The sequence below is a fragment of the Dermacentor andersoni genome, chromosome 1 (assembly GCF_023375885.2).
Source record: "Dermacentor andersoni chromosome 1, qqDerAnde1_hic_scaffold, whole genome shotgun sequence".
Taxonomy (NCBI): domain Eukaryota; kingdom Metazoa; phylum Arthropoda; class Arachnida; order Ixodida; family Ixodidae; genus Dermacentor; species Dermacentor andersoni.
Window position 1 is genome coordinate 128,960,936 of NC_092814.1, and position 23,894 is coordinate 128,984,829.

Genomic DNA, 23,894 nt, shown 5'->3' on the forward strand with positions numbered 1-23,894 from the left:
TAGAGGCGGTCAGTCAAAACCCCTAATGAAGTGACTTGCTTTTGCTGCAAGCTGTCTTCTGCATCTTCACACAGGGAAATTTTGGCTGCTTGTGTGTGCGGTGCATGACTGCAGCATGCTCTCCACTGCTGAACAACTAGGGCAGCTTCTCTTTATGCTCATGGATTTGTAAAGGAACTATTGCTTAAAATGGAGAGGGATCTAAGGCAGGTGCATCATTGGTTTTTGGGAGGAATCTTTCCTGCATTCCTGAGTTGTCACTGACTATAGTGTGACTTCAACAGCAATGCTGTAAGGATTACAAAATTGACACACAAAGGGTTGAAAGGAAGAAACAATACCCGCTAACACATTTTTCGCAATATACAAACGAATTCATGCACTTAATTGGTATGTCAGCACTATTACAAAGCTTTCAACTCAAAAAGAAGTGAGAGTAATTCACTCCTTCAATACTTTTTACTGGTCATGAAAACCTTGTGCCATAATTTGGTATAACTATCCTCTGTTGGGTGGCTGTGCCTTAGCGACTGATTCTGTTTCAAACCATTCAACATACAAGTAATTGCACACAATTAAAACATCAAATTTTTTTACTGATGTCTTCCACTCATCTTGAATTTAAAGAGCTCTGCTCATCAATTACATGCATAGCTCTACTAATGTCAAAGACTGTATACAGCAGGGCTGCACAACATACGATAGTGAATTTTTAGCGGTCTGTGGCCGAGAGACTCACACGGTGCGCCGGTTCTTCAATCAGAGCAGGAGCACATAATAAGAAAAACAACAAGTTTGTTGCCCAACTTGATGCACGCCACGAACATTCAGGAGAACTACATGACATGAACAGTTCTTGGTGCAAAGCACATTAAAACAAAAATGGCGTGGGAGTGTAAGATCTTTTGATGAAGCAGATAAGACGCACGACCACTGAATGTGTTCGTGAAGTTACCAACAGCAAGACTGTATTATTGGCAAAGCATACATAGTTGGATCAAATATACAGTTTTCCAATATTTTTCAATTGTATGATTGTGGGCGGTAGCACTTGCAAACAGGTGCTTTTGTTGGGTGTGTGTGTGCAAGATTGACTATACAATGCAAGCTGAACTCCATCTACCAGCACTCTTTACCGAGAGTAAAAGGCATGAAAAAGGAGCATCCCCTCCAATTGTATGGGAATGTTGCTAAGAACAAACACAGAGATGTGACTAACAATGTCCTGAAACTGGTGTCTCAAGAAGCGCCTATGCCTATGTGGATACGCTTTCTTTGAGGACTTTAACAAAGAGGTGACTTCCATGTTCAAATGGACCGCAACGAGCATGATGACACCAAACAGAGTCGTTCTGCAAGTAAAACATGCAAAGCCTCCCACTAAAGTACAGCCCATATGGCTACCAGAGAAGCTGGTTTTGGCCCTTGCTGGTTTTGAGTTGTGCAGCCTTGGTATACAGCATACTTTATGCCATTTAGGGCTATGAACTGCAAGAAAGATTTAATCAGATGCATGGAATAACATGTACACTGTGATCTGTTATTTATTAGAGGCAGTTTCAAAGCATTTTCATATGTTTTTGCAATTTCATGCTGATGTAATGGTCACTGTTAGTCATAATTGAAATGTGTGATTTCAGTATGCTCAACGTGTTGGAATTAAAGAATGGTGCTGCTTGTGGCTCAGTTACACATGCCGCTTTTCACAGTTTTCTGTACTACCACGATAGGAGCCTTGATTAGCTGCATGAAAGCTTGCACAAAAATAGAGTGTTCCTACCGGTCACCAATGCTTTTCGAATTGGGCTTAACCATACCACGACTGGTTTAGGCATTAGTGAAGCTCTCCCATACCATTATGGCGAAGTTTCACAACTACATAAAACAAATGTTAAAGAACCTTGGCAATACTTTTGCGAACAAGGTTCATCCGGCTGTTATTTCTACTTGTGCATGTACCTCAGCATCAAGGCTTGAATTATTTCAGCGCATTGCAATACAGTGCAGTCATTTTATGATATTACTTGCAATTGCTGAAGGTTATTATAGCAATGGGCTTTCTCTATTATATAATATATTCAAGGTGTATGAAATCAGGCTGCATACAAAAACAGATGGTTATAACAATCAAATTTCCCGGTTTTGTGAAGGCTGTTAGAAAGGATGGCATTCCATATGCACGAATTGTATGAAGATATTTTTCGGAAACTTAGTTATGGTTGCGCAAGTACATTGGTGCCCCAAAATTTGTACTATCTTATATGCAAGATACCGTGGACTGGATTTATGACTACGAAGTCCAGGTAAAAAGGTCAGGCTTAAGGCAGTACACAAATGTCAGCAGGCCCATTAAGGGACACATTGCATATGACACAGTGATGACAGGGCCGTCAGAGCTGCAAAGTAAGACAATGCAACATAAGAAAAGACAGGCAAGACAGAGAGAAAAAAGGCAACTATAGTACAAAATAGAAAACATCTCACACAGATGACTATGACAACAGTGGATCACTTATTGATAAACGTATTTTGTGTGCAAAGTACCAGCCACAGTTGTATACTGTACAATGAACAAATCAATGAATAAATCATTTCAAGCAATGAAAACACAAGCTCAAAACAAAGAGTGAAATGCAAATGCATGTGCATTACATGTAATATGCCAAACACCTTTATGAAAGTTAGAGTAATGAGACAGGCAGAACAAAAGGAGTTGTTCAATTATACTTTCATGTGAAGGAAGAACTATGCAAGTTTTGTCAACTGGTTGATGATGCATTCATACAATTTGCAATTACAGCATAAGACATGAGGCCTGCTCAAAAAGAAACCAAACTTTTGATAAGAAAAATTTACTCTGTTTAACAATACTTTAGACACCACTGCCTTTGTTATATAGTTCCTTCCCGTTGTAATGCGTTGATCCCAGTGGCTCTTCCATTCTTGGAAAGCTTCCTGAAACTCCTTTTCTGAGATATGACAAATTTCTGATGAATTTTCTCGAATGTCCTCTGTTCATTTATGCTTTAGAAACAAGAAGCCTGTGGGAGCTATCATGGCAATAGGTGGGCGAGGAACAATGGTTATGTGTGATGCTTGGCAAAATAGCTGCAAACAAAAGGTGAGGCATGAGCTGTTGCATTGTCATGGTGCATCAGTGTCTGGGCTCTTGACAACTCAGCCCTATTCCAGCACACAGCTACTTTAAAACCAAAGGATACCGAGGTACAACTCTTTGTTGACCACTGCCTTCTTGCCACATATTCAAATTGAACAATGCCTTTGTAGCGAAAAAAACACAAGTAACATCACCTTGATCGGTAGACTCAGTCTTACTTTTTATGGCTAAGGAGAGTCTTTATTCACCCACTGTGATTGCAGCCTGGCCTCACAATATGATAGGCAAAAATTCATGTGTTGTGCCCTGTGATCATTGTTAGCAAAAACCTTTCAGTATCATCTGTACTGGAAGCTTCTAACTGAGGCTCAGTACTGTTTTCACGTCAGCGAACAAATGAGGCATGAACTTTGCATTGAAGTTACATGTCCAAATTTTTTCAGTCAAGCTTTCGTGGCAGGATTGCACACTAATTCCACATTAGAAACTCAGATGGTCAGACAAGAACCTATCGAACCTCTTCAACATGGCTGTTATCTGTTGATGGCAAAGGTTGTCTAGGTGTGGCATGATCACTGACTAACATTCTGATTTCTTGCGCCCTTCATAGCACTGCGTTCGGCTCATGCAGTCATCTTTGTATGCTCGACCAAGCAGCTGGAAAGTCTCAGTGAATTTTTTTCTATTTTGCAGCAAAACTTCCCACAAAGACACTCTTCCTCAAGCTTCAGAACTTTCACTTCTTTAATATTGAGTCCACGAAATTCTAATATTCTAGATCGGCCACTTTGTAACCACAATGGACAAGCGTTGTCCCATTGCCCGTTTCATCCTTGTCGCTGTCATTTTTGCACTGTGTTACTTGGTGAATAAGCCCCTTTCCTAATTGTCAAATGTACTTCTCCACATTGCACATGTACCCAACAAATAGCAACACTAGTCATGGCGCAAACAAAGACAAAGTGCTAGCTGCACAAGTTGGGAGCTTGTCTCTCGCGCATGGCTTGATCATGAGAGTGTTGAGTGCATTTTCAATGTCATGCGACAAGTAAATTGTGCTTGTACGAACCGGTTGAAAGAAAACTGGCCCGCTGTTAGTAGCTCGGCCAATTGCCTCATGGGAAAGCTAGCTTTACAGTTATAGAGACAGTCCATTATGCAAACAATGATATGACAATAGTTCTGGGGAAACCCGCAAGTTGGGGAGAAATAATTAATAAAGGGAAAATGAGACATCCACCCAAATGTAGCTAATTGCTACAAAGGAAATCCATATGGGTTCCTTGAAAAAAAAAAAAAGCCTCGCAGTTGAAGAAAAATTCGTCTGGGACTTGAACCCGGGACCACCGCCTTTCCGGGACAGCTGCTCTACCATCTGAGCTAACCAGGCGGCCAGCAGGTGGCAGGGCAAAGTCAAATTTATGAACAACTCGAAGCAAAGGCAAGAGTTTGACGTAATAGTGCTGCAGAAACCGGCAAGGTGGAGAGAAGTAATTAATAAAGGGAAAATGAGACATCCACCCTAACATAGCTAAGTGCTAATTAGCTATGTTTAAGCTAATTAAAATCAATTGCATTAAATTACTTCTCTCCACCTTGCAGGTTTCCACAGAACTATTACGTCAAACTCTTGCCTTTGCTTCGAGTTGTTGATAAATTCAACTTTGCCCTGGCATCTGCTAGCCAACTGGTTAGCTCAGATGTTAGAGCAGCTGCCCCAGAAAGGTGGTGGTCCCGTGTTCAAGTCCCAGACCAGGACAAATTTTTCTTAAAATGCGATGCTTTTCTTTTAAGGAACCCGTATGGGTATCCTTTGTAGCAGTTACCTATGTTTGGGTGGATTTCTTATTTTCCCTTTATTAAACAATGATATGGTTTCATATTACATATATATTTAAATGCACACGCACACACACACACACACACAAAACACCCATAAAAGAAGAACACAATGCCTACCTAACTGCAACTGTACGCTACAAAGGAAGCCAGCTAAGTTCTTCAAGAAGGAAACTCTAGCTGAAATTTTGTCCTGTCTAAGGACTACAATTATTGAAAACCAATGTGGAACGAAATAATTTCCATGAAAAGTTGGTTGGATGTTATTATAGGATGAGCAACTACAATGTTACAGAAAGAAGGACACCTTATAGATAACTGTCCTTTTTTTATGTGCTACTCTTGATTTTATTATTGAGATGATGGAAATATAGATCATATTAACGCACTCACCTGTCCCATGGCAGTGGTGGCTCAATGCCAGGGATTCTACTGTTGTAGAGAACCATCATAAATGTTGCGACAAGTATTCCAATTCCATATAAAGTAGCTCTCCAAAATTGATCTGTGAGTTCATGGCACAAAAGTAAAGACAAAAGATTATTTAATACATAAAAAATAAATGCTTTCTTCACTATTACCCAGCATAGAAGTAATATCTTACAATGGACACTCAGCTAAACTGCAAAGTGATAAACTATACAGTTCAATGCTTTATTGTGGTCCACTTGCCCACAAATATATATATATATATATATATATATATATATATATATATATATATATATATATATATATAAATTTTTGGTAGTCTAACCAATCAATGCAAATAAAAAGCGATTCCCAAAAGTTATCATCCTGGAGTATGGCACCAGTTCTCAATAAGTGTCGACTACTGAGATGCACTCGGACATTTACATACTGGTGGAAATGGGAACTGGATATTTGGTTCATTAGTTTACACAAACAACACTGCATAATCTGAACACTTAGAAGTGCCACGTGCACAATCAGCAAGAAAGCAAAGCTAGACATTAGATTAAGCATTATATTACCCAATCTCTAAGAAAACTATTACTGTACAAAAAGACGAGACTTGCCATCACTAAACTCTACTATTACAGCATTAATAAGAAAACAGTGTTGACTATTACCTGCAGATGCAATTGAATTTACCAGCTCTTCCAAGTATGAGTAGATGTTGTGAGCTCGAAGACCATTTTCTAGAAAAATAATAGGGAAATACCAAGCAAGCATAAGATAAGATTTTCCACTGTTCCAAGTATACAAGTATGTAGTATCATTAGCTGGAGCCAAACAACTTAAGCCTTCAAGTTCATGGGGCAGGCTAGTTACCTGCCTGATGTAGGTCGCAGACGTTGGACAATATGTACCACTATTCAAGACCATCTATGTTAGCAATACAAGCATGTAAAAAAATATGCTTTTACTAGTACTGGAGAGAATTTTCATTAACCCTTTTAAGTGCTGTGTACACCATTGTGTACATCAAGATTGTGCATCAACAGCAAAAGCATTGATGAAAGTAACAATATCTAAAATGTGTTGCCTGCAGCTTGAAACACTTCTGTTTGTAATCGTGCTGCAAGTTTGAATATCATACACAAAATGTTTTAGACGAACGAGTAAGCACGTAGATGCGTGGGTATTTTTGCTCGGTGTGAGTATGTCATTATATACAACTCATGAGAAGCCAACAAACACAGACACCAAGGAAAACATACGGAAAATTACTTGTACTTACTAATTGAATTAAAGAAATGATAAATTAATGGCAATGAAAGGTGTGATGGCAATGAAAGAACATCGCACGTGTAATGCGAAGATGTGGCATCGTCCCCCACCCACGGCAAGTTGTTTTTTCCTCCACTTTCATTGCCATCAATTTATTTCTTTAATTCAATTAGTAAGTACAAGTAATTTCCCCTATGTTTCCTTGGTGTCTTTGTTTGTTGGCTTCTCATGATATGATTAATAAAAATCGGGCCCCTCGGTTAACCCCTTTCTTCTCGTTATTGTATACAATTGGTTCACGTCTTTCATTGCTTTTGACAATGTGTTGCATCGGGCATAACTTTCAAGTGGCTGGATAGGTGCTTTTAGAGCCTCCTAGACATGAAATAGTTGATGTTCTCATATCTGATGTTCCTGTAGTGAGTTTTCGCATGGAGTCCATATTCTGTAAACGTGACAAAACTCGCTAAAGAATTGAATTGAAAATTCTCTATCTATTGTGCAGGTGTACGCTTCTTATTATTCTGAACATGTAAGAAATGCGGCAAAAGTAAGATTTAAATCAACAGATTTAATTGGCGCCCGAAAGCGTTAAGCTTGGCACACGTTTACGCATAGAGGCGCTCAGATAAGTCTAACCGAAGAGAAATACTAGCAGCATGCTGGTCTCTCGGTGTTGACGTAGTCACGCACTGTACTTAATAGGCAAATTTCTGGTGTAATGAGTACAACGAATTAACGAAACGAAACGCTTACGCGAAACACGCATATTAGGGCGAGGTTTAAAGCTAAATGCGTTTAAAATTTAGAAAGCTGAGCAGTTCGTACCTACAGTGCACCATCGTCGCAGGCTCAACTGAAAACAAGCATGCCGTCCGCTCTTGACTACTTAGATAAAATCTGTTGCACGTAGTCGCATCTCATATGAGTAGCCTCACAACATCAATACGAAGAAAAGCAAAATGTCACCTTTACTGAAATAGACGACAGCGTGGACGAATATGAGCAGAACTACCACCAGTAGTCCGGCAAGTGGGACGTAGCGACTCGCACGGTCTGAGAAACTCGAATTCACGATATCGCAGCTGTCATTGATATCTGGCGACCTTTTATGAGGCATCCTTGCCAACCTTATGCACTAAGATCTCCAGTCACATTAACTACATTGGTATACGTCTTAAGCACAGACAGACACCGCCAGAAAAATACGCCGTGCGACCGACGAGAGCAACGAAAGCGTCCCGTTTGTATACTGCTATAAGCCAGAGCCAGAGCCAAAGCATTTTAAACATCCGTTACCTGGCTATGCTCTACGAAGCGATCTCATACGTTCGTTGGCGTGATTTTATTTTTTTTCTCAAAGTACGCATTGTGTGTAGTTTACGAAGAATAATTTTTTGAATATTGACAACCTAAAATAATGTGTTGCTAACAAAGCCCTTTTGTGAAGTCCCACTTGTCGATCAACCATTACAAAGCACGCGGTGGTCCGACCACCCACACTCTTACACTCTAAAACAAAATTATACCCTTTTGGTTGTATCTTGCCACACAACAACACTCTTACACTGTAAAAACAGGTGCACCTTTTGGGGTGTATATTTGCCACACAACGATAATCGTCATCTGTCTTGACGGAATTTCCTTTCTTTAACGCGGCGAGCCCGGTACTTTCCAGCAACGAACTGCATGCGCGTTATCAGCGTGACATAGCATTCCCGACAGAAAAGTATCGAGCGCAGCGTTTTCAAGAAAGTAAATGCGGGCAATACAGATGACGATTATTCCATCTAAAAAAAGTTTGCACCCTTTGGGGTGTTTATCTGCCACACAGCGATAATCGTCATCTGCCTTGACGCGTTTCCTTTCTTGAAAACGTCGCGCCCGTTACTTTCCTGTCGGGAATGCTATGTCATGCTGATAACGCGCATGCCGTTCGTTACTGGAAAGTACCGGGCTCGCAGCGTTAAAGAAAGGAAACGCATCAAGGCAGATGACGATTATTGTGGTGGCAGATATAAACCCCAAAGGGTGCAAACTTTTTTAGGGTGTTGTTGTGTGGCAAATATACAATCCAAAGAGTGTAAACATTTCTTACACTCTTAAAACGGTTGCACCCTTTGGGGTGTATATTTGTCCCACAATAATAATCATCATCTGCCTTGGTTGCGTTTCCTTTCTTTAACGCGGCGAGCCCGGTACTTTCCAGTAACGAACGGCATGCGCGTTATCAGCATGACAGCATTCCCGACAGGAAAGTAACGAGCGCAGCGTTTTCAAGAAAGGAAATGCGGGCAAGACAGATGACGATTATCGTTGTGTGGCAAATATACACTCCAAAGGGTGTAAACTTTTCTTAGAGCGTACACTCTTAGAAAAATTTACACCATTTGGGGCGTATCTTGTCCCAAAAGAATAATCGTCATCCGTGTTGCCTGCGTTTCCTTTCTTTAACGCTACGAGCCCGGCTCTTTCCAGTCCCGAATGGCATGCGCGTTATCAGTGTGACGCAGCGTTCTCGACAGGAAAGTAGCGAGCGCCGAGTTTTCAAGAAAAGAAACGCAAGCAAGGCGGATGACGATTATTGCTGTGGGACAAAGATACACCCCAAAGGGTGCAACAGTTTCAAGAGTGTACACTCTAAAAACAGTTTGCACAGTTTGCAGACAAACAGTTGCACCCCAAAGGGTGCAACTGTTTTAGAGTGTAGACAATGTTACACCCTTTGAGGTGTATCTCCGCCACACAACACTCTAAGAAAAGTTTACATCCTTTAGAGTGTATATTTGCCACACAACGATAATCGTCATCTACCTTGCTTGCGTTTCCTTTCTTGAAAACGCCGCGCCCGCTACTTTCCTGTTGGGAATGCTATGCCATGCTGATAACGCGCATGCCGTTCGTTGCTGGGAAGTACCGGGCTCGCCGCGTTAAAGAAAGGAAATGCGGACAAGACAGATGACGATTATTGTTGTGGCAAAAGGGTGTAATTTTGCTTAAGAGTGCACTTTATAGTTTGGTCATAAATAAATAAATAAATAAATAGGTTCAAGTCACTCTAATAGGGTAGTGTGATCTTACAACTGTTCGCTTTCCGTACCGTTTAATTATAAGATCGAGCCCAGGAGGACGACTTCGCCGTATAGGCCACTGACCTCCACCCTCTAGTGGAGATCAGTGGTATTAGAGATGTCCTCCTCACGTTTTAGAGCGCAGCTCTTGGGCGCCCGTTCCTACGTTTAGCGTCGGCGTCCCTCTGCGTAACCAGGCGAACGAGCACAGCGAAGGATGAAAGAGCGAACTCGGAACGCTGCGGGGGATGAAAGACGGCGATAGCGAAGAGAGCGCGAGGAGGAGAGCGGAGGAGGAGGGTGCAGCGGAACCATGAGACAAAGCAGAGGTTCAGTGGCGTACTAACAATTTTTCTAGTAGTAATAATAATAATAATAATAATAATAATAATAATAATAATAATAATAATAATAATAATAATTTTTATTTGCACGAAGACACAAACCCGCCGGTGCTCGTGCTCCTGCTAGCCCGCCACCGAAGGGTAAGGAATAGTCACAGAGAGAGAAGAGGGAAAACGTGAGGTACAAAAACACGCAGGGAAGAAGAGACGAAAGGGGAGTAGGTATCGGGCTTCACGGGTCTCGGATGTGGTTATGTGGCGACAGCACAGCGAGCAAAGGTGTTTCCTGTACTCGGTGGTTTGTGGAAGGGGTACACGAATATTCAGGGGAAGTGAGGGGAATTCACGCACAGCGGCTGGGATGGCGGAGGACCCGTGGCGTTTAGTCCTTGAATGGAGAAGCTCAGGCTGGCCTGTGCGCTTATTCACGCGTACTGCCGACGATACGCGGGTGCCAGACAGACTGCCATCGAGTAGGCGACAGAGCAGTCCCATCAGGGCCACCTCTCGACGCTGGCGGAGGGAACGCCACTTGGCCATCTTTAGACGGATTGCGTAGTCCACCGTTGGGGGCCCTACGGAGCGCCTATGAAGCGTGAACGAGGCTCTTTTTGTACGCTTTCAATGCGGGAGATGAGGTGTTGCTGAGAGGGAGACCACACAGTACAGCCGTATTCAAGTATAGACAGGACAAGTGACGTGTACAGGAGGGAAAATGTTGCGGGACCACATGGTTTTGATACCCGGGAGACAAAGCCTAACACGCGAAGAGCCTTTGTGACGACACTTGAAATCTGAAGGCTGAAGTCCAGAGAGCTTGTGAACGTGACTCCCAGAATATTCAGTGACTCTTGCACGGAGAGGGGGACGCCGCACATAGAGTAGGAGGGCTTGGCAGGCGTGCGGGTGCTCGAGAATTTGATTACGCTACATTTAGCGGGGGACAGCTTAAGGTGATCTGAAACAGTCCAGAAGTCGTCGATAATCGCGAGGTAATCCTGGAGATCCGGGTTTGTGGACACACACTCTCTCACACACACACACACACACACACACACACACACACACACACACACACACACACACACACACATATATATATATATATCTAGATAGAGAGAGAGCGAGAGAGAGAGAGAATTTGCGGATTGGAAAGTGATCTTTGCAGTACGTGCAGCCTGCGATAGCTGGCAGCCGCTTTCCTGTCGGCACGGACGCCACGCCAATCACGGAAGCTACACTACTGTAAACGTGTATATAGTTTCCACTTTGACTTGTGCAGTACATATTCGTTTTTCGTATGCTTTACCACAAAGCCTGACACAGAGGACTCCTGCCAAGAGGAGCTGAGCAAGCCGGCACGCAGCGCGGATGATAGGGGGGTTAGGTGTAGATGCTGCTTTAGCAGCCGCAGACGAATAAACAATGACACGTTCTCTTATTCAATGTGTTATTGACATTTCGATTTGTTCTAAAATATTCCTTGGAGGTTATACAGAAGTTCGTGATCATGATCAAGTTCTCAAAAGCCATGAGACTACGGAAGCGATTTGTTGAGACGTGCGCGTAAACGAGCTCAGCCGTTCCGATATTTATGCCGTTTTTACACTACCTGCTGTGTCATAAATCTGAAAACAAAATTTATTCCATTTGGTTTTGGTAAATTAGCTCTCTGACACGCTTGCGCACGTCTACCATGCAGTCGAATGAATTTGATGATACCACTGAACCCGCAGTGTTTAAACGCATTCAAATAGGTTTCGTATATAATAAAGAAACTTCAGTTGTGTCAGCACTATTATGACCAATGTGCTCTGAAGCACCATTATGGTGTGCAGGCTACCAATGTGAAGGCAAGCGTGGTTCATCATGGTCACGCAGTCTATGCGTCGCACATCGACTTTCGGCCGCTTGCATGTACAGGCGCCGACAGAAGTGGTATACTCCTCGCAGCGGGAGCCGGAGCAACGGCAAACTAAACGTCAAACTGCATCGCAACGCCATCTGCAGGCAGCATCTGGGATCGAGACAGCCAATGGGTGCCCTTTATTATCTGCAAGCATGTCGCTTGACTCGCGTCAATGTTTCGTGCTTCAGATCGTCAAAATGCCGAGCGACGCCGCTGCAGTAGCAATCTGCGTGGAGTAAACCACTTTTGTCGGCGCCTGTACCTTCTGAACATTAAACTGCGTTCTAGAAAGCTGTTTCTCAAGCAGACTTTCTAACTTACAAGTCGTTAAAGTAACGTCAATTGTTCATTTAAATCGCTAAAAAAGGTCTGATTGCTAAATAGAAAACGTTGCTGTAAACAGACAAAAGAGTCACTAAGCTTTAGCGACAAGATCGCTAAAATAGCAACTGATTAAATACCGGTAAATTATAAAAAGCAAATCTTATTTTGTGTTTTCAAAGGGGATTAGGTTAGACAGCTCCAAAAAAAACAGGGGATAATGCAAGCGATGGTAGAACAAGCTTGTTTTGGACGCCCAGCGACAGCTTCCTCAGCAATGCAGGCTTGAGAGGCGCGTCCCGCAGGCGTCTCGCAGACGCTTGGCGCGGTACTCTTAGCGTCATCTACTATAGCACCTGGCGGCGACGCCTGAAAGACAATCTTAGCTGTCCAAGCAGGGGATACGTAATAAAGAAATCGCACCTATGTGGGCGCAATTCTGAGAGAAAACTTGGCATCAGCTGTTGTTTTGTCAGATTTGTCAGTGGGCAGCCGACATTGCCCGCTTTCAAAAGTGTATCTGTGTAGGGGGGGGGGGGGGCGCAAGCGGCCTACTTTTCCCTTTCACTTCTGACTATCGGAGGGAGCGGCATGCCTGCCCCCAAACTGGCAGATACGCCTATGATAAGCATGCATGGTGTAACACACGCACAGGCAAATATAAACACATCTCACTCGATAACCTCGAGCACTCGCTGTCACAACGATGGCGGGATGAAAAGCAGCCGCAGGGAGAAGAGAACGCTTTGTGCTGCCTCAGTTTCACCGCGAAAACACGGCCAAATAAATTAAAGCACTCTTGAAAGTACTGGAAACTTCAATTGCATTATTGAGGTTCAGTTGCACTATTGACAGACCAAGTAGTCCGAATCAATGCCTATAGATGAAGACTTGAAAGACTATATTGCAGACTTGCAGAGGTGGCGAAATTTACCAGCTGGAACTGAATAGACCCTATGTGCTATATACATACCGGTGATGAGTGCCCTGAAGAACCAATATGGCCGAGACCCCGCGTGCAGCTTGTGGAGAGGCCAGAACCCCATTATCAGGGCTTCAAGCGGTTTTCTGTAGACTCGAGGGATCTTGGTCGGAACTCCAGACGCCACATTCCCGGCTTTCAAAAGTTGGGTGGCAAATGACCTACTTTGCACCCCCACTTCTGAGAGTGACCCCCCCCCCCTTGACCCCCCCCCCTTGACCCCCGGTAGATACGCCTATTTCTATAGTACACGTTCGCAATCACGACAGAGTGCGAATGAGAAAAATTAAAGAAGAAAGATAATCTTCGCAACATCACGTTTCTTTACAGTAATTGAGGTTGCTCCTTGCGGTGGAGGTTTGATCAGGTAGACGGTCGTATCGACGCCGTAGTCTGGTGTTATATACTGCGCCGACCAAACTGATACTTTCATTCTACACGTCTACTTCAGTTATATATAGGCACGCGTTGTCGGCAATACATTCCAGATGCGGGCCTTAAGACACTTCGCACGGCAGTATTATACTCAAGCGAACTTTGTGGAGTTGGGAGCGGTGCCGTGGTTGCATAATAGTTGGCTCGATATTTATTTGAGTCTCAGTTTAGCGCTAACCCTGCAACCGTGTCACATGTTCTCGACAGCCCAGACACAGCGAGAAGAAAGTAGTATGAAGAAAAGTTTAAGGAACCGACAGGTGCTGCTCACTGAAAACTTGGCCTTTAAGTTGGGCAGCTCCGCATGTGGGGCACTTGCCAAATTTTGTCCCCGACATGTCTGAAGGTAGATCAAACACCGCTTTTTGCTCCTCTGACCCACCGGCATCATCAAACAGAAGGGGCAGGTAACACGAGAGACACGGGGAGGGATCAATTGATATCGAACTTTTTTTGTTTATTCGACGTGCCGGCAACAGACAGTAGACGGCGCCATGACAGGCAAAGAGGAGCGCGGATGAAAGAGAGAGCGAGTGGGCAGGGGGGGGGGGGGGGCTCAGCCCCGCAAAGGAAAGCTCCAGGGAGGGCTCGAGCCGGCCCTGCCACCCCCCTCCCCGGTTCCGCAGTCCCTGGCTGCGCGTGCAAACGTCCGGCCTGCCCAGTGAGCCTCATCAGATTTTTTTAAAGACAAAGAGCTCTTCAAGCGAGCCGGAGGTTAAAAAAAAGAGGTGTTTGCGCGTAGCGGGTCTCCGAAAGGTGCAAACGCCTGTTCGCGGCGTTGCTCCACTGGCACAGATACAACACTTGACTGTTTTCGACCTTCATAGGCAACTCCGCACAGCGACTCGTGTTGCAGTATATCACATATAGCATCGCCCAGTATATAGGCAGTAACGTCTGTCGTGCTTTCAGAAGCTAAATACGGAGATTCTGCACAGATATAACGAGGCTAAAAAACGGTAAAGTTACCTGGTCTTGGGATAAAAATAAATGAGAGTTCCGTCAGTGAGTCGGGGTGCACCTTTCTTTCTATAGTTGGCCGATACGTGTGATAAGTTCGTCTGCGTCCTATGAGTGGCGGTTGTTCATGCTCGCAGTACACAGTGTACGAGGTAGGGCCCGGGCTTGGGAACACAGCAGACACCTGCGGCACGTAGGAATTCAAACCCCGATGAAACGTGAGAATAACAACCAGTCGGACCAAGTTGAGTTTCTTCCAATCGTCTTCCAAAATATAGCAAGGGTTTTCTTTTGAGCAAGGTCACTTGTATTAGTGTAAATGCATGATTTAATGGAAACAAATTTAACCAATTGTAAAGGAATTTAGCGGTGTGCACAGTGTCGGAAAGCCAACTAGCGGCGCTGTGCGCAGGTCGAACGCTGCAAAGCTGTAACGAAGAAGAAGAAGAAAAAAACATTTATTGTAGAAAATAGGACTGAAAAGTCAATGCGTTGAATGAAAAAACAGAATCTTCTGCTTGCACCGCTTACCTAAAGCATGCCATGAAAACGATATGCCACCTCGGCATAACATGCGTCGTGATCAACTTCAGACCTTGCAGCACACAAAAGCTTCATTAGCAGGAATATTGCTGCTGCTTAAAGCATTAGTAATCCTTATGATGGGAGAGAAAACTACAAAGAACTAAAACAAATGAAGCTTTAGCGTGCATCACTCTATGAAATTTATTAAAGCACCTTCCTAAACAAAGTACACACCGCGATTTGAAACGCCAGCAAGTTATTTAAAACAAGTACAAAGAAAGTAATTCTGTACTCGCCGGGATGAAAACGTCGTCCCGAATGAAGTGTTTCGAACAAACCGGGGTAGCACCAGTCACCATTTCCCAATGCGGAAGCTTATTATCCAAGTTTCCTATGTGCGTCGTCTGTTTCTTTCGGCAAAAAATTAAATCATACATTGCTGTCTTTCCACCTCAATGACACGCATATTGGTACGCAACGAAACTATTTCGACATCCGTCTTTTTTCATTTTCGGGCTTGTGCGTTGAGGCATCGCGATGATTTGAGAACTACGAGGCATTCAGCGCATGCAGTTCGCTTCAAGCTTGAACCTGGATCGTTTTTTCTCGGTGCGGCCACTAGGTGGCGAGCGTTTACTTGGAGTCGCGATTAGTTTTGTGGTACTTACTTTGACGGTGCCTGTTGTATATTCATTGCTTATTATACTTGCATTCTTGTTTTTTGTTGTTTAATCGTTCCATTTGTTCGATGATGCCACTTTATCTCTATGTTCGCAGGAGTGAACACTTGCTAAACATGTATTTTTTGTCAACATAGAACAATTGTATCTCCCCCGCCCCCTTCTGCTCCCATTGTAAGGCCAAATTATGCTGGTGTGAGAGAAGTTGTGAGAGGAGTGGAGCTGGTGAAAGGGCAATTTTTAAGAGTTATGCAGAAACTCCACTGCCGTTATCTAAGTATGTGTAAGCACTGTGCCACTTGCTCATCTCGACGCAGATAGGTGTCATTATCAATCTTATCAAGCTTGATCCGACCAATATAAATACTTATTAACCTTTATTGGTTGTCATCAACCTTATCAGACTCGATATGTCCTTTATCAACCGTTATCGGTTGTTTTGAACCTTATCGGACTAGATCCGATACTTATAAACCCTTATCGGTCCTTATCAACCATATCGTACATGATTAGATCCTTATAAACCTTATCAGACTTAATCCGACCCCTATCGGTCCTTATACACCTTATCAGAATTGCTTCCTCCATTATGAGCCCTTATCACTTTTAGCATCTTACCTATCCACGTCGAACCATTCTCAACCATGATGAGACCCATATAACCCCTCACCACTCCTTATGATCCTTATCAACTCATTGAGTTCTTATCTGCCTGTGTTGCGCGACGCGAAGCGCATGAGCCCTCAGAGACCGGTGGCATGTCGGTCGGTGAAGGAACGCCCCAACGAAAGGCTCATCCCGCGACCACCAAAGCGCGTAGGTGATGTGGCGTGTTTGGCATTAAATTTTGGCAAAACCAGAATTTCCTTGATGTTTACAAGGCTCGAAGTTGGCTCTACATATGGTCCTATAGAGATGCCTTTTATTCGATCATCACCAAATCTTTCAACAAGGGCTTCATAGAAACTGTTCTCCTTTGACATTTTTGTACCGCCGGTACAACACACTCATATGGTTCAGATCAATATTCCCCTTCTCCAAGCTTGGGTGTCTATCCCAGTGGGTAAGACACTCGGCCTCTGAGCGTGGGATCGTAACCCTCAGGTTCGAAACTCACTACCGCCAACGTTATTCATTTAGAATTTATTCTGTTTTTCTTTATGTAGCGCACTGTGTTATGCGTTACTAACGGACAGACAGACCGACGGACAGATTTTCTTAGTTAGTCGCCTAAGAATGCTTACGCATTAATAAATCTTGGTGCTTGGCGCAGTACACACACCGTGATACCCCAACCACCCCCGGGAAAGAAGGAGCAAAGCAAGCAGGCCAAGGCACAAGTAGCAGAACAGTCCAGCCGCTAAGTGTACGTTACAAAAGCGCCTCCCCCCCCCCCCCCCCCCCACCGGCTTAGGGCAAGATGGTATACCACTGGCCATCCGCGCCCACCTACGCCCCACTTTTTCAGTCTCCGCGACATTGGGAAACTCTGGTCGACGTAGTGCCGAAGTTATTAGAACCTCGGGTTCCTTGAGGTGAGCTTCGTGCTCAGGTGAGAGAAGGACGACCCGACGTGCAAGTGGCGAGATGAGTGACAGAGCCCTGCCGGACAGCAAGGGGAAGCGCTTTAGCCGGCTGGAAAGTGGCGGCGAAGGACGAATTTCAAGCGGGGGAGACGTCACTGAATCAGAACAAAATGACGACAAATTAAAAATTAAATTAATATAAAAACATTCTGGGGTTTTAGGCGCCAAAGCTGCGATGTGATTACGAGGCGCTCGGTAGTGGGAGACTCCGGATTAATTTTGACGATCTGGGGTTCTTTTCTGTGCACCTAAACTGAACTACATAATCGCACACAAGACACAAGGGTCGGATCCATTCTACGCGCAAGAAGCGTTTACTTCCTCATTACCGTGTAGCCAGCCTCGGATGCGCGAAGGCGATCTTTCTGGTTTTTTATCCTTATACTCCCACACGGCCGGCGCCGCCGCTGCCGCGGGTGTACGGAGACCAGAGCCATCTGGTGGTGATGGAAGGAACCCAGCAGGCGGTGACGCGCGCCTCCTGCGCTGTGGTTGGTTGGCCTATTCGGCGACAGAGCAGCCACGCGGCTCCCACGGTCACGAAGTCTGGCGATGCTCGCAAAGAAAAGCTTCGCTTTAAAAATAATAGTGCGTTTTTCTTTGAAACTAAGATTTTCACGCGGTAAATGGCGCGGCCTTCGTGTTCGTTGATTTGCGTTCGTTCTTTCTAACACTGGGGTTCACTGGGAATTAGCGAGAACGAAGTGTGACATGTTAACTTGACGGAGGAAAGAGAGCCTACGCGTTGTCTACGCTGTGCATGCTCTGCGCTAAACAACCCACATGTTAAAGAAAAAGAAGACATGAGTCAAAATTCACTCATATTACGAAACACGGATAGTTGAATTGTTGACTGAAACGTTTACCCTGAAATGAAGCTGAATAACACAATATTCCTTGTGTTATTTGATTTGATGCTGCTAAATGGCTAATGAAGCGTTATGTGCGGTGCCGTTACACGCGAACTGTGCTGTATGTATCCCAAACTGCAAGCAGTGCCACGTAGTTTTCAACGGAAATATGACGTTGCGATAACTATTGTGTTTTTAAACCTGGGAAAAACAACATGCTAGCCGACTGCTTTGTCTCTGAGACAGCACTTGTCCTGTTTCTTTTCGTTCATCTTGTTCGATTGCACAATGTGCCACGAAGAAGATGAGAGCTTGAGAGCTGCGCAGTGTCAAAAAAGAAAATAAATAGAAAAGATACCAGACACCTACGCGTGCAACGAGCTCATTACGAACAGAGTGAAAGGATAAAATAGGTCTACACTGGTGCAGATAATAATGAAAAGGTACCACATTTTGTTTCCGTTGAGAGTCATTGAAGGAATGTACTAAACGTCGATTGATATAAGGTTCTCGGAGTACTTGATGGCTCGTTATTGATTTATAGAGAATAAAGCCCCAAAGCATGTCAGAGATGCGGTAGTAGAGGAATACGGATTTGTTTTGTCCGTCTGTTCTTTGTTATGGTGCTCCGAAAGCAAAGTAAACGAGCGTTTCTGCATTCGCTATTTATTAAAACGCGGCCAGGAATTGAACCCACGGCCGTAGGCTTATCAGCTGAATACCATGCATATCCAATGAGCAACAGTGGCAAGTATGTTTATTAGACACGCTATGTCAGAATTCTTTAATCTGTAACACTGGCACACGGCTTCCTTATTGGCCTACAAGAAAGGTGGTGTACAGTTGCCTGACTAACATGGCTACCAACAGGTATAGAGTCACTGTGAACAGCTAGGGCTCACAGAAGAACCTGAACCACGACAAAAACGAAACCACTTTTATGTTTATGCCCACACAACAGAATACACACACACACAAAAAGAAGAATGTGCAAACGAGCTGTCAGGCATTATAAAAAGGAAATCTGGTCTATTTATTGTTATCCAGTAGGGAAGAAAAGTGCAAAAGTCGGGACATTTGGCAGTCCCGACTGGATCAAGTCGGGACACGGGACATTTACTCAAAAGTCGGGACTGTCCCGCTAAATTCGGTGCGTTTGGAGACCCTAAGAAGAAGCAAAGAAGCTAGGTCCACATGCTACACTTGGCCCCTGATCCACAGTACGCGATAGCATTATCAGCATCGGCCCACCCAAGTCTTTGATTGTACTGCAGTTATAGGATCGGTTTGCGTTAAAAAACAACATTAGAGCCCTTTCGCGAAAGCATGTCGTGCCGAATAACCGGTTTTATTACCCAGTACCCAGAATCCGCCCAGTTTTGACTACAGACAACAGGGTGAACCCTGTTGCAGGCAAGGAAAGCTTTGCGTTTCAGAGTTCCTACGCTGTTCGTGAGAGCAGACGCTGGCCATTCGCGACGTTGGAGATAATATTAACGAAGATGGCCGGCCATCGGAAAACAGAATTTGCGAAAGAAAAGCTTCGTGAATTCGGCCCCAGTCTCATCAAGTTATTTTGCCTCTGTTTGCAAAAGGCTGAGCACGAAGCACTGTAAAGTGCTTCGAACTGATTTTTTTCTTAAACACTATCAAGGAAAGTTCTACTATCCCCGCACAGCCTTCAATTCTTGGGGGTGCAAACCACTTACTGCACGCTAACTACAACGCATTCGGGAAAGCATATAATAAAGAAAAAAAATAAAGGCGTTAGGCTTCTTTGGTTGCTTCGCAAATAACACGAAGTGATTAGACAGAAGTGCTACACGGCTCCTGTTGTTGCGAAAAAGCTCACGTTCTCAAAACTTAGTCTTCGTTTCAAAGTAAAAATACATTCGGGCCTCCTCCGATTGATTTGAAATGCGCATGCTGTCTTTGAATGTGTGCTAACTGGAGGGTGCCTGGCAATGCGGCAAATACACAAGAAAAGGTACGTCTGGTTGAAAGTTCACTTCAATCCAAACATGATCTTCTCGCCAACTCGCTTCATTTGTCCATTCATTGTTGCCTTTCTCGATTCTTCTGTGCCGGATCCCCGCTCACGCACGTCTTCCACGGGACCGCTGCGGTTGTGAACCTGAAGGGCATACACATCACGATGAATTTAGATTTGGAAAGCAATGAAGAAAGGCGCCCAAGTCGTTCGCCGTCGGATTGGCTTTTCCTCTGAGATGTTTGCTTGCTCGTTAGATGGCGAGCTTCCGAGACGGAACACGAAAGAGGTCAGGACAGGAGAAATCAAAACAGAGCAGCGCTTTTCCTGCACACCATGCGTTTTTTGTTCCTTTTTCCCTCCGACTCGTGGCGCGTTTACTTTTAGAACGTTGACGTAGCGTGCCCGGACGGCCTTTGCGCCGGGAGGGGAACACCCTACCCCGACCGAGAGGGCAGCCTGTGCGCCCTGCGTTTCCAATGCCACAGAGAAAGGCCACTGCATGCGCGAGATTTCGTCAACTGGTGCTCAGCCCCGAGGCTGGCGTGGCGCCGCTACCGCCGGTGGGCGCTCGCTGCCAGCTAGGAGTGCGCGGCTCCCCGAATCACCGTCAGCGGAGACTCGAGGGCACGCAGCGCGCCGCGGACTGGTGTGACTGTCCGCGAGACTGAAGGAGTCGGGACGCCATGTCACGGCCTGCGAACAACGAGTAAGAAGGCACTTCAGTGACCGACCTCACCTCGGAATTCCCTTGCAGTCTCCACGCTTGCTCTTGCGGGAAACAGCGGTAACGGTAGAATGACGACCTTCGAGCGCGGATGATAGGGGGTATCGCGGCGCCTGTTAGGGAAAATCGCTGGTTGTGCACTGTCCCACCCGTAACGCCTTTGCCAGTTGCGCTGTACGTAAATGCACGACCTGTGGACGCTGCATGTTTGCATGAACGTGAAATGTAAAAGCGTAGGGTACCAGGTTCTCCGAGGTGCAACGCGCTTGAGGCTCAGCACATTGCACTTCCAGAGGACTGAAATTTCCAGCCAACGACTCGAGATGTCGCCAAAGTATTTCCTAAGAAATGTCTAAGCTGCATGTGCGAATGCGCAGAGAAGCATTTTTCTTTCTTTCTTTCTTTCTTTGGCGAAGCGGGGTCATTCCGGGAAGTTGCATGTTTATCTCCTAGACTGATCACAGAAGAGTCGCGTGAGTAACCTCTCACCATAGTCCTTCCATGCTCTCACTAAATGTTTCAAAACGTGTCTGGGTGAGTGTGCGTCAGAGAAATAGAAATAGAGAGATAGAGAGAGAGAGAGAGAGAGAGAGAGAGAGAGAGCGAGACAGAGAGAGAGAAAGCATCGAGAAGAAAAGAAAGGTACGGAGGTAAACATTACGAGCGTTCGGTTTGCTACCCTACACAGAGGGTAAGAAAAAGGGGGGAAGAGAAAGAGGAAAAGCGGCGCAGTATGAACACTGTGTGCATGACGGAAGATGAACGGGAGGTATATATAGATGGTCACTCAGGCCATTGGACTTCGAAACTGCAATAGTGCACGAACAGCTTTCTGTGCCAACGACTATACGCAAATTTATTCTTACTAAGCCAAGTTCATAGCTTTCACCGTGTTTCTGTGGTAAGTACAGTCGATGCGCTCTATCAGAGAAATATGCTATCCTGTAGGCTGCATGTTGAAACGTAACAGCGTGAGCAGGCCTACAGTTTTCTGACTCTTCATTTTCGCGTTCTCGTCGGCCCACAAAGCTATGAAGGCACTTGAGCGCGACTCTCTTGAGTCGTCCTCTTCGTCTCTCTTGAGGGCGACTGGCCTATTTGAACGCCTTTGACTCGATCAGGCCCTCCGCGCTCGTGCGCGAGCTCACCCCTCTTTCAATTCCCTCTCCCTCTTGTGCAGCGCGGTTGAGGTGTCCTCATCTGAGAGACAGTTACTGCGCTGCGCTTTACCCCAATTTTTCCTTCCACAAACAAGAATCTCTATCTCGCCGCGGCTTTTCTCCTCATCCCCTCCCTCTCTCTATCTTGTCTTTCTATTTCCTCGTTCCCGTCTCCCAGAGTAGGGTAGCCAACCAGATGCATTTCTGGTTAACATCCCTGCCTACTCTCTTTATTTCCTCCTCCTCCATTTTCGCGTTCTGTTGCGGAGCAGGTGCGTTGTTACGGGGAAAAAATCGCGCCTACGTTTTTCTCGAAGTACATTACTTTGTTCCGGCATTTGCCAAGCGGTTGTATCTTATGCGTGCAAGCCGCGTAACTTATTCGTGACTGTTACCGCTGTGATTTGCGGCTCTGAAGCATGTCCCATGTGGTTTGAACTTTTTTTGAGTGACCAACACCTTAACGAAGGTCGCTTTCGGTGCAAGTTTTTTTGTGTGTATTATGCCGTCCATGCGTCTGCGTTTGTATTTTTGCAGCTTTCACAATTTTTTTGTGAAATGAAATAACATTCCAAGAATATACAGCGTCGTCAATTGACCCCTCGAACTCTCATTAGACGTCATCTCGCGGCACTTGCATCACCCCCCCCCCCCCCCGCACCGCCCCCTGCAATCTTATAGTGTCTGCTACATCTAAAGAACGTTTCAGTAGTAACATATATATGTACTTGGCGGCCGGAAAGTCAGTGCACATTTACAGAATTACATCTTAATTTTAATTCTTGTTATTTTGAACAACAGAGGCTAGGAAGCTTTATGGTGTACTAAAATAATACATAGCACTAAGCATTGCCCGAATGTTTGCGCAAACGTTTAGGTATAGCATTTAGCATTTGCGGATTTTCCCAGAGAATTCAGTGCAAAGTCAGTGAATATATCTCGGATTTGTGCTTGCAGTATGTCTACGATCTGTTCGCTCGATTAGCTTGTCCGTCGTTCACACAGCCCCACACAAGGAGCAGTGGTGTCAAATCAGGGGCGAGAGACAGCACCTGTAGGCCACCTAAACGTCATTACAAGCCGTCGTTAGACATACTGGTCATTTCGGAGTCATTAGTAGTCATTAGTAGTCATTACAAGTCATTAGTAGTCATTATTAGTGGTTATTAGTCATTATTTACCTCTACTAATCTCTATTACAATGTTATCATTCACTAACTGTCACTATCAATTATTTTTCATTCTTTAATCTGTCTTTAATCTGTCTTCATATGGTGTGATCACGCTTCGGCGGTCACTCCGGCGGTCAGGTCTGCTGACACAAACTTCACCATGAGCCTAGAAAGTGGAGCTGTCGAACCCTTCTTTGCTGGCCTATTGTAAGCTATGACGTCATCTGCTGCGTATCTGTAAAGTTTAGCGCAAACAGCTGGTGCTATATTGTGCGGTAATAATGCTTGCCTTGAACTTGCTTTGTAAGTGTACCGAAAACAGCCCGTACGCTGACACATGCACAATACGTTTGTTTTGGTTTGCAAAGGTTCAAGTACAAGGCCCCCGATCGACAAAATCCTTTGAGTCTGCAGTGCCCGGCATGCCTGGAGAAGCTTCAGGACCCAAGGATACTGCCTTGTTTGCACACTTTGTGCAGACGTTGCATAGAACGGCTTGGTAGATATCACAGGCGTTTTTTATCCTTGA

The 23,894-nt window shown here is 44.8% G+C and overlaps 1 protein-coding gene across 5 annotated transcripts in view; it reads right to left on the bottom strand.

Moving 5' to 3' along the window:
- Positions 1 to 7,905, bottom strand: part of LOC126544153 (pre-mRNA-splicing factor 38B-like) — a 67,856-nt gene extending 59,951 nt beyond the window's left edge. For all 5 annotated transcript variants that reach the window (XM_055062025.1, XM_055062022.1, XM_055062024.1 and 2 more), the window contains exons 1-3: positions 7,622 to 7,905; positions 6,052 to 6,120; positions 5,351 to 5,462 (exon numbers count right to left, since the gene is read on the bottom strand). In XM_055062025.1, coding sequence (XP_054918000.1) covers positions 5,351 to 5,359 — 9 coding nt within the window. In that variant the 5' untranslated portion in view covers positions 5,360 to 5,462; positions 6,052 to 6,120; positions 7,622 to 7,905. The remainder of the gene's footprint in view (positions 1 to 5,350; positions 5,463 to 6,051; positions 6,121 to 7,621) is intronic.
- Between the last annotated feature and the right edge of the window lie 15,989 nt (positions 7,906 to 23,894).